This window comes from Poromitra crassiceps (assembly GCF_964638095.1).
Source record: "Poromitra crassiceps genome assembly, chromosome: 7".
In the NCBI taxonomy this organism is placed as follows: Eukaryota; Metazoa; Chordata; class Actinopteri; order Beryciformes; family Melamphaidae; genus Poromitra; species Poromitra crassiceps.
In genome coordinates, this window is record NC_139628.1 from 25,009,416 (window position 1) to 25,021,158 (window position 11,743).

General features: G+C 42.7%; 1 protein-coding gene across 1 annotated transcript; it reads right to left on the bottom strand.

Annotated features, from left to right (window-relative positions):
• Window positions 1-8,189: 8,189 nt before the first annotated feature.
• On the bottom strand, window positions 8,190-11,476 carry LOC310779206 (E3 ubiquitin-protein ligase TRIM35-like). The gene is made up of 2 exons (XM_083639715.1): window positions 11,367-11,476; window positions 8,190-10,428 (listed from the first exon to the last, which is right to left on the bottom strand). Exon 2 carries the CDS (start codon window positions 10,419-10,421, stop codon window positions 8,940-8,942), a length of 1,482 nt encoding a protein of 493 aa, XP_083495841.1. The 5' UTR covers window positions 10,422-10,428; window positions 11,367-11,476; the 3' UTR covers window positions 8,190-8,939.
• Window positions 11,477-11,743: the final 267 nt, after the last annotated feature.

The window sequence follows — 11,743 nt, forward strand, 5'->3', positions numbered from 1 at the left end:
CCCTTCACCCCGAGGGCCCCGGGGCACCTGCCCCGGTTGCCCTATGGTTAATCCGGCCTTGACAAGGATGTATTATAGCTGCATAAAACTATGCTACTTAACAATTCCAAGAAAATCGCGGAAGTTGACTTCCGGTGTTGTCATGGCAACATGTAAACACTGGACATTAGTCTCTCCCCAGACTCAAATATTACGTTGAATCGCTGTGCTCTGCAACTACATGAATTAGTCTGTGCCACTTCACAGCCACTGCTGGTTTTGAAGGCGAAAAATGGGCTGCGCCTCCCGTGTCGTTTGATCGCAAAGTCGTTACTGATTGGAGCGGACTGAAGCGAGAAGAAAGAGATACGAGACTACAAAAAACAAGACTGACAAAAAAAGAAAGACAAGATGGGAGGAATAGCATGTAGGCTATCACTGTCCCTGATTCCTGAATGTAAATTGAGTAATGCTGCAGAGAAGAGGAGAAGATACTACATGACATCACAACAGTATAATCCTATTATGTTAATTTAAAATGAAATATTCCTCTAAATATGGCTAAAAGTCCAAAAAACATCAAATGTTCTGCCCTTGCGGCCAGCGCCCGAGAGTCCCTTCCTTACAGCACCCCACTTAGAAGTAGTCCCAGCGCGGCTGGTCCACCAGCTTATGTGAAAGCAACCTATTTCGGTTGTGCTCCTACAGTTGTTTTCAATTTCATATCTTTTCTCTACAAAAGGCAATACTGCATAAATCCAGTAAATGTGAACCTCAACACTGTGTCTTCCCTCTGTTTGCACACAGAGACCAAGAAGCACCAGGATGAAACTGAACAGAGAGGAGGGGAGACATGTCTAAATGATGGCACAGAAATGAAACGTCTGATGGGAAAGACAGAGAAGCATCGGGATAAGAAAAAGGCAAAACTTGAAGAAGAGCTACAGAAAATAAGTAATGAACAGAAACAGGTTGAATGGCGGGTTGATAGATTGGCGAGACAAAAGAGAGAACTTGAGGAAGACCTACAGAAGAAAGAGAAGGAATTGAAGTTGAAGAAAGAATATCTTGCTAAATTGACAGGAGAGCAGAAGGAACTGGAGAAGCTGAGAGAACAACTGAAATCACAACTGCAGGAGGTAGAGAGACAGGAGGAGGTGAACAATGAGAATGAGAGGAAGTTTCAGTCAGCAGGTTGGATAGAAAAAATTGTGCAACAAAAGCCTCTATTAGATGCCAAAAGGCATCTGAAGAGGAGAAAGGCAGAACTTGATGAACAGCTACGGAAGACGGAAAGAGAACTGAAGAACAGAGAGGGATATGTTATTCGACATACAGAATATAAAAGGGAAAAAGAGAACGAGAAGGAGCAAATCAAAGTCAAATTGAAGGAGAAAGAGAAAGAGATTGATGAGTATGAGAGGAAGCTTGAGTCAGTCAGGAGAGATGTCACAGAGCTGACAGCTACTCAAAATACATCAAGAAGCAAAAGAGAGAGAAAAGCAAGAGGTCAGACAGGAGACAGAGCTTCAGATTCAGGCAGAGCTACAGCAGAAAGTCAAACCTGTGGAAAGGAACTCAGAAAGCAGGAACCAAGTCAGAATGCAACCGGGGTGCAGGTGGAACATCATGAAGCGGCTGGGGAGCAGGACACAAATCAGGAGGCAACCAGAAAACAGGGGGGAAATAACGAGATGACTGGGAGACAGAGGGAAAGTAGTCAGAGAGCCACTGGAGACAAGAGCAAACGTCTGGAGGAAACTGGGAAACAACAGCAAAGTCAGCATGAGAACGAGGAGCAGGGGAAAGATCAGGAGGCAACCAAGCAGGGTGAAAGGAAGGAGGCAACCTCAGAGCAGGATGGAACTCAGGAGGAAACCATGATGCATGGGGGGAATAAGGAGGCACCTGAGAAACCGAGGGAAAGTCAAAGCACCCCTGGGAACAAGGCCCAGGAGAAAAGTCAGGAGGTAAAGAACTAACATTCCAAAATTAAATTAAAGCTAGAGAAGAAAAGAAAAGCAGGCAAGAAGGTCAAACCTGGGGAAAGTGTGGAGGAGAGAAGCAGAGAGTCAGGTAGAGGTGCAGGAGAAAGATAGGGATGTTGAAGGACAAGCTGACACTAGCCAAAGAGAGACGAATGAGGAGGAAGTCTGTGTATTAACAGTCATAGATGATACATAATCTTAATTTCTGCAGTTAATTATCATATAATTTGTCAACATGAACTCCTGTTAATGAAATGATTTAGATTCCTGTGTTATCAAATTGAACACTTGATTTGCATTTACATTATTGCTATTCTCAGTCAGCACTATGAGAATTGAGTGACAGTGGGCATTGATAAGATTTTTGATCTCTATTAGTCACATGACTAAATCACACATGAACATATCAGAAAGTGAAAATGAGTTGATCAGGTTGCTCGTGCAGCTTAATGCTTGACTTTCAGGTCAGCTCTCCCAGTGTTTCTGTTTCACTTCTCTCTGCTACACAAAGCTCTGTACAGTGATGGGAAAGATACATGTCTAAATCAGGAAGAACATTGAATATTGAGTTTCATGTTGATTTCAGAATCAGAACCAGTTTTGTCCACCAGGTGGACAAAGAGTTTGAGTGGTTAATTGCTACTGACAGATTAGACAGTCGCACAATACAGGACTGACACTGCAGGACAAAACATAACAGGAGCTCATATATGTAGAGACAACACCGACTGTAAGACAGTAGATTTTGATTTATTTATTTATTAAGTTGTCATGCACATTGCTGTGCCCAGCCCACATGGGCTTACAAGAACAATCCCACACTATAGCTGGAAACATTCAAATAAAAATATTTACAATCCTAGTTTTTATCACACCAGTTACTTTGTGATATTTTTTATCATAAGATATTATATTTTTGTCTACCATGATTGATTGTATTGCTTAGTTTTGCTGCTTTTGAATATAATGTTGTGATAATTAACTTGTGCATTATTCCTTGGTGATAATTCACATCAGTGCATCACACCTCTCTGTAATGTAACATCAGGTGACTTGATGGTTTTGTGTGTGAATAAATGAACTTGGATCATAGCTGGATAAATGTCATGTCTGTCCTGAAATCTGAATGTTTTTCCTTGGTGGGGTGGACATGTCTCCAGACCATGTGAACTTTAGACCATGGGACACTAAAGCCCAATTTATGCTTCGTCTGCCGACACTTTTGAAATGGTCGCCGACAGAAATGAGGACTTGAATCGACACTTTCAAGTGTCTGCGAGCAGTGTCTGCCATAGACATATATAAGGCTAGATGGCTTAAGGCGGAGTCACCAGCGTCGTTGAAGCGCTGCCATCTTGCTACGGCAGGCTTTCTGGTACGTTCTATGGTAGCTGTTGGAGGGTGCACAGACAAAAATACTCATAACTCGCTGAAATCTTGACGGATTTACAAACTGTTTGGTTTATTACAAGCATATTCCGTTCCCGAGATATGGCAACAACAACAAAAAAAACACTAAAAACACTATTTTTTTGATGGGCTCCAAATTACACCAAAATTAAACCGAAGCATATGCCATGAGAGGGATTCAGGCACAAAGTTTCATGCAGTTTCATCCATTTCCCTAGGAGTTATGATCATCTGATGTGATAATACTAACCCAACAACAGATGCTCATAGCTCCTAGCAAAATGGATGAAACTGCATGAAACTAGGTGCGTGAATTCATCTCATGATGATGATGCTGCAGTTTAAGTTTGGTGTAATTTGGAGCCAAAAATAATAATAAAATGTTAGCGTTTTTTTAACCCATAAATATATATAAAGCTGTGGTGCCGTAGCAAGATGGCCACCATGCGACGACGTCGCTCTCCATTGACCGGCAGCGCGGGTAAGCCATCTAGCCTTTATATATGTCTATGGTGTCTGCTACCTGGTGAAATGTCTAGTGTCGCTGACTACGTCACATAATGTCGCGCAAGTCTGATTGGCTATATAGACGGGCACGCGCGCGACTTCCTTTTAGTTTTCGCTGAAATGAAATTAATGAGCGTGTCCCCGGTATTTTTATCAGCCTGTCCTTGATGTATGACTTCGTGAAAATCACAAAGAACACCGTGACCAACTTCCCAGAGAGAGAGGAAGTGATTGTGTGGTTGTGTGTCGTTATATGCGGCGACGTGGGTTCACTGACAGCATTCCCTCTCTTGCCTGTCTGCACTGCACTAGTTCTCTGCCTCCCTCTGTCTCTAGCGTCACGTGACCGTTGCGCCGTGGAGAGAAGCATAAATGCAGCAACATGAGCGACACTTTATTTTTCGTCTGCGACCATGTGCTGAGCGACACTTTCTAATAAGTATAAATTAAGCTTAACTCTTCATAGATACAGTTGGTCTGTGTGGGAACAAAATGTTACTACGGCTGGCGCGCAAGACTAATGGTGGGGTAAAACCCCCCATATATCTCAATGGGCTGACTCACCAGCGGAAGGTGCTGCCGCTATACACTACAGGATTGGGGATTCAAAAGCAGGTATACATCGACGTCTGTTCAGATGTTATGTTCACTGCGGGGGTTGAATCCCTGATCCTGTCTGCCTGGGCTGTGCTAGCAGCTAAATGCTAACTCTGCTGCATTCAAAGAACGGGAGGATTTACCGCACGCTGATCCATTGAACACGCATCTATGACAACACTGACTGCATCAGCAACAATATGAACAACAATTTCTTCCCGCAGGCCACGAGACTCCTTAACATACACAAATAAACTCCCAACAATCATGTAGTAGCGGTGCTGCAGCTGCTATTACGTATGTTTAATTATGTCTAGGTTATTTGCACCAAACAGAATGTTTAATTATGTTTAAATTATTGTTATGCTATTTGCACCTATGTGTAGTGAATGTCACTGTTTCTGGCTTGTTTTTATTGCTTTACTGTTATTGCTTGTTGTTTCTCTTGTTTTCCTGCACCTATATGCCCTGTTATTTTGCACTGTTGTAACAGAGTCTACAGCACAAGAATTTCACACGTGATACTTGTACTACGGAGTGACAATAAAAATCTTGAATCTTGAATCTTGAACGAATAGAATTATTTTAGTTGGATAAAGCTCTTTAATTGATTTACATTTAAATTCAGGGAAACAGTATGTAGCACGCTGTTAGCATGAAAAATGACCTTGTTGACCTCAGGGCTTGGTAAGTAACTTGTCAAAGCTAACAAACTGTACAGTCTTTTCAGAGAGGTTTAGAGGATGTGCTGTGGTTCTGCAGAGTTCTCATGGTTGTAAATTTTATTTTGTCTCTGTTGTATAAACACTTGTGAAAAACAGCCTCAGTTTAGAGACGGTGTGGTTTTGAAAACATTACAGAGTGATTCATCTGACTTCACTTCTGAGAATCTTCATTTCTTGAAATAGTCATGTGGCCTTTTGTATGTTACATATTAAACAAGAAAGTAATGAAACAAATCAAATAAAGAATAATACAAGTTGAATTCATTCATTAGATAACATACTGTAAGCCTAGAGGAAAGTATACCTATTATTATTGCTATTATTCAATATCGTAAAATTGCAAGGATTGAAACAGCTCAACAGGCCACATTTGTATTCACACTAAAACATATTTAAAATAAATTATATTGAATCCGTCTTTGAACTTGAAATAAAATAAAGGAATGGCCAGCAGAGGGAGGTGTTGAGCAGTTTATGGTACATTATTCAACATGCTCGCTGTAACTGAATTAAGGTACATTAACAGTTTGACATTTTACAAGCATGTAAATAAATGGATGTACTATACGAAGAATCAACCCTTTTCTCAAAATATGATTCAATAATAAAAACACTTCACAGAATGATTGTTGGCAGATAAGAACAAAGACCTTCAAGCATTGTGAGAGTAATGTTAAAAGAAGGATGCTTCACTTGAAGTATCATGCCTGTCTCTTAAATCTCAGCTTGGAGTCTTATACTGTACATCACAGCTTTTACATCACACTGCTGTCTTTCTTCGTCAAACTTACAATCAAGCACATCAGTAACAACACCTAGGTGTGCTTTAGGTAAAAGGTTTACTAAGATTACTAAGATATATAACAAAATAAAATAAAAATAGCTGTAAATGCTTCAAATGCATTAAAACTGACTCGCAGCCAAAAACTAAGCAGTCTAGTCTGCCTTCTGGGATTCCTTGTGAGGATGGAATTAGTCGGAAGTGAGAACTGCTAAAACGCAACAAGGGAGACACATTTTAATGTATTTTGATGGCTGGTGGGAAACATCAGTGACTGTATAGGCCTAGATTTCTTGTGTTACTATTTTAACATACAATTTCAAATGAGCAAATAAAATTATTTCTGCCTTCAGAGCACACTATGTCAAAGATTTTAGGTACTTAGAACTGAAACTCCAATCTGCAGTTTTTCAGGTTTTAGCAGAAGAACACCACACACAAGTTGTCAATCGATGTAGTAAATGCAGTAGCATTTTACGGTCCATTCAAAGGAGAGATCATTGATATCTCCACGCTGGCCTGGGAACGCCTCGGCATCGCCTATAGTCAGAGCTGGCTAATGTGGACGGGGAAAGGGAAGTAGCCTATGAAGTCCCCTGCTGGAACTGCTCCACGACGATGCTGCCAATCCATATAAGCACACCATTGTCCTCTGCTACAGACCAGGAACTGTAATAGTTTTGCTAAGGTTAGCACTGTATAGTTAGGCATATTAATAGCTAGTAAACTACTGCCCAGGTGGGTTATCTCGTCGAATGGGCCTTTTCTTGAGTTTGCATGTTCTCCCCGTGCTCCCCAGGGTGTTCCTCCGTACATAACCCCCCCACTAAAAAAAAACATGCAGAAGATCGTCATCGTCATCAGACCAGTGACGACAACATCCAAAGTTGGTCCCCGGGCGCTGGAAAGAAAAAGCGACCACTGCTCCTGGCCTGCCCCCCCGGAGGAAAGGACAAGCCTGGATGGGTTAAAGGCAGAGGACAAATTTCCTCGACCACCGTCAGCATGAGTGTGTGTTTGTGGCCGCATGCATGTGTTGGGTGTGTTCGTGTGACAATAAAAGACGGGCTTGTCCGTCTACTAACTGTAACTGTAACTGTATACTTATAGCTAGTTCATTAACAGTTAAAGGGATAGTTAAAAAAAAATATGTAAAGTTGCATGACTTGCTGACAGTCAGTACACTACATGCAATAGAATGCAGCCTGCGCGGTCCTGGTCCGGCCCCATCAGGCAAGTAGAGCTGTCTGCGGAGTGTGAACAGGGTCATGAGCACCAAAATAAAAAATAAAATAAAAAACAACAGAAAAAAACAAACATTAAATGCCTCCATATTACTCACCTGGCATAATACAAGTCTCCACAAGCCCTGAGATGCCAAGTTGACTTGAAAAGTAGTTTTTATTAGAAATCTGCACTGTAGCCACGTTGCTCCAAGAAATAGAAGTCAAATAAGAGCACCACTTCTTGGAGCACCTGTGGAGATTTCAGCTAAAAACAGGGTGTAAATGATGTCTTTTCAAGTCAACTTGGCATCTCAGGGCTTGTGGAGACTAGGATTACACCAGGTGAGCAGTATGGAAGCATTTTATGTTTGTTTTTCTCCTGTTGTTGTTGTTGTTGTTGTTTTTTACATTTTTGCTCATGACCCTGTTGACACTCAGCAGACAGCTCTACTTGCCTGACATGCATGGCCGGTCTCCATTTCTCCAAACTGGGACCGCGCCAGCTACATTCTACTGTCTACATGTAGTACACTGACTGTATGCAATACCTCATACAACCCCACATCCAAAACATCCGAACTATCCCTTTAACACAGCTATAGTAAACTATGGCACGGACAGATTACCCGATGGTCATCAGTTGTCAGTCGCTGTTCTTTTCAGATTACACAACTTGATTACTCAACTGTGAGATGAATCTGTTACAGTACCACAAACTAACCTAAAATAATCCGTCTGGTTAAGACATCCAATACAGGGGGCTTCAACTAAATGAAGAGGCTTGTGTATAAAAAAAGTAAGATTAATTAATTAAATATTAATGAATTTTAATTAACAATTCAAACGCACCCATGTAACTCAAGTTTATTTGTATAGCACATTTCATACACAGAGGCAATTCAAAGTGCTTCACATAAAATGGTTGACAGGAAAAGAAAAGAAAAGAAGAGAATAAAATGGACATTTAAAAGCATCACAACAAAACTTTAAAAAAGAGTATAAAAAGTGCATTAAGCAACAGGCGCAGCAGTTGCAGATGTAGAGGTAGATGGGAGGGTGTCCGGAAACTCAGGAGGTTCTTGGTATGTTGTTGTGACACATTTATCTTGATCAAATTGCAGCTGCTCCTGTGATTTGGATAGTGCTAAATGCCGAACTGCATTTATATAGCGCTTTTATCCAAAGCGCTTTACAACGTATTCGCTCACTCACACACTGAGGGCGGCCAGCTGCCACGCGGGGTGCTGGCACAGCCATCGGGAGCAATTTGGGGTTCAGTGTCTTGCCCAAGGACACTTTGACATGTGGACTGGAGGAGCCGGGGATCGAACCACCGACCTTCTGGTTAGTGGACGACGCGCTCTACCTCCTGACCCACAGCCGCCCCCCCTGTAGTGCTATTTCAAAATTAATTTGATTAATTGTGCAGCCCTAGTCCACTTTTCTGATTACATATAATTGTCCCCACCACTATTTTGATATTAACTGTTTACTGTACATGTTCAAATGGGCTCTACAGGATGAAGCATTGTGGTGCTATGATGCCCCGGCCTTCAAATCATACACAGACGTAAGGGGAAATGCTTGTTTGGTACAGATCCCAGTAAAGATCACATGATCATTTATATATTTGTGCATTATCTGTAGCCCTAGCAGGGACATATCCCCACCGTCTCTACCATAAAGTACGCCCATGTCTTCTCCTCCTCCTCATTTCTTGTTATTGTTATTGTTCTTCTTCTTCTTCCTCTTCTTCTTCTTCTTCGTATTCTTCTTCTTCTTCTTCTCCGTCTTCTTCTTCTTCCACTTCTTCACTTTGCGGTCCCACTGTTACACAGACCTTCACTGGCAATATCTTCAGAGGGAGTGCTTTGCCAGTAAAAATGAATGGAAACAGCCTGTCAGTGAAGGTGTGTGTGAAGGTGTGTATGTGTGTGTTACTATCAGGATCAGAGAATGACAGCTTTCCTCTGTCCCAGTCCAGATGCACCCTGACCCTCTGGACCTTCTTCACAGGGAGAACAGTGGGTTGATCTGGTGGAGACTGTGCTGTGTGTTTCCCATCATTGAACCCGATTCTCCATAGCCCAGAGTGTATGATGCCTTTCCTCTGGACGGACTCTGCTGCCACGCCCAGTCTCCAGTATGCATTGTCTCCAACCTCAACATCCCAGCTATGGATTCCTGAGTTAAAGCTCTCAGAGCCCATAACAGAGCGATAGAAAGCAAGCCTCTCTGGGTTTTCAGGAAGCTGCTGATTCTCTCCACCTCCCACACTGGTCAGATCTTCAGAGAGGATGAGTTTTGGATGGGCAGTGTTTGGGTCCAGAATCACAGGAGTGTAGGAGATCATCTCCTTCATCTTGTTCCAGACTGTGAAGCTCAGGTTGCCCAGGTGTTTGGCCTCGTCTATCAGAGCTCCTGAGAACGGCTGTGGATCCTCCAGTAGGGGGCGCTGGACTCTTTCTATTGTAGCCTTGTAGTTCTTCAGGAATGAGATGTCTTCAGCTCTCAGCACTTTCTCTATGGCTCTGATTGTGTCGGAAAGAGCTGCTATCTCTCTGCTCAGACCCTCAGTCTGCTCCTTCATCATCTGACTCTTCTGCTCCTCTTCCTCCCTCAGTGCAGAGATCCTGGCCTCCTCTTCCTCTTCTAGAAACTGGTGAAGCTTCTTAAACTCCTCCTTTATCTGCCTCTCTGTGCGACGGGCCTGGTCCTCAATGTGTTTTGATGTTTCATCACAGTTTCCTTTGACTTCAATAAAGAGCTTCAGTTCCTCCTTTAAGGGCTTCAGTGATTCCTGACATTCCTCCTTGGCATCCTGTGCAGCTTCATCGATGGCTCTGAATCGGTGGTTGTTGTGTGTTTTTGAAGCTCGACAGACGACACACACAGGCTGCTGATGGTCCAGACAGAAGAGCTTGAGTTTCTCAGCGTGCAGACTGCAGAGAAGCTCAGATGCTGCTGAAGCTCTCTGACCTCTCTCCAGTAAGAACGCCTCACACAGGTTCTTCAACACCAAGTTACAAGAAAGTTCGTTCTTTGAAAATCTCCGGTTACAAATTGGACAGTCGGGTATTTGTTCGTCTGTCCAGCATTCCTGCAGACAGGCTTTACAGAAGCTGTGGGCACATGGCAGGATAACAGGATGTTTAAAGATGTCACAGCAGACAGGACAGGAGAGGTCCTCCTCTGATCTGGAAGCCATTTTCTCTCTGAGTGAGGAGAAAGACACAGGACGTCAATAGGGATGTCCGATATTATCGGCCGATATTAGCATAAAAATCGATATCGGAAAATATCGGTATTGGTTTTCATGCCGATTTTTTTTTTTTTTTTTTTAATACAGGGGGAGACTCACTGAGAGCAATGCTCTCTTTTTCAGGAGTGCCCTGTTCACATTCACACACACATTCATACCTGGAAGCTGACCAGTACAACCACAGTCTGATCTGTTGGCCACTGAGCAGCTCCACTGGAGCGGTTGGGGTTAAGGGCCTTGCTCAAGGGCACCTCAGTGGTGGTAATGAGGGAGGGGCAAGCGCTGCCTTTTCACTTTCCCCACCCAGATTTATCCTGCCGGTCCCGGCGATTGAACTGACGACCTTCTGGTCACAAGCTCGCTTCTCTAACACTTACAACTTTAACACAACATGCATATTATATATTAAACTCTTCAGCTACATTACGCTACATTATGTAACTTGTTACGTGAAATTTTGGTGGAAAAAAAGCCCGCTTATATCGGTATCGGTTGATATCGGTTGATATCGGTATCGGAAATTAAGAGTTGGACATTATCGGATATCGGATATTGGTAAAAAAGCCAATATCGAACATCCCTAGACGTCAATCATTGTATCACCCCGTACTCGAGTCGTGGTGCCCATTCATGTTTTGCACAAATTCTAGGTAAACTTTTGAAAAGTCCATAACCTTAAAATTCGAATCAGGTGTGTCCCCATTAAAGGCTGTTAAGTGAATAGGGTGTGTGTGTGTGTGTGTGTGTGTGTGTGTGTGTGTGTGTGTGTGTGTGTGTGTGTGTGTGTGTGTGTGGAGGGAGGGGGAGGAAGGCATAGGAGAAGTGATAATTATGTCATCTGCTGGTGGCTGTATTTCTTTCTTTCTCTGCCAGTGTTCTTCTAAAACTCACAGTCAGTGTGCTGAGTCAGCAGGGTGAAGTGGTATTCCAGAATTCCCAGGGTTCCCTCCTGTAGCTGTCCTCCCTCAGTCGAAGTCGTGGGTTTTGGGCCGAAGGTGAATCGTATCATCTTTCTCTCAGTGAGGAGGAGGAAGAAAAACAACCTCTGTGACTGTCAGTTTAACGCGAGTCAGGTAAGGGGCGGAGCTTTGTCAGACCAGGTGTGAGTTCCAAAGTCTTGTTTTTATGCACACACAGTCACAGATGCATTTTTTTTTACACACACGCACACTATATAAATATAAATTAGTCCATTCCCCATCCACAATTGTAAATGTTGTAAGTGAAAACTATTGTGAAATATTTCACTGAAGGTAATGAGTGCGATG

What these genes read in the sequence shown, in the direction of transcription:
- LOC310779206 (XM_083639715.1), bottom strand. Translation starts at nt 10,421, where the DNA reads ATGGCTTCCAGATCAGAGGAGGACCTCTCCTGTCCTGTCTGCTGTGAC.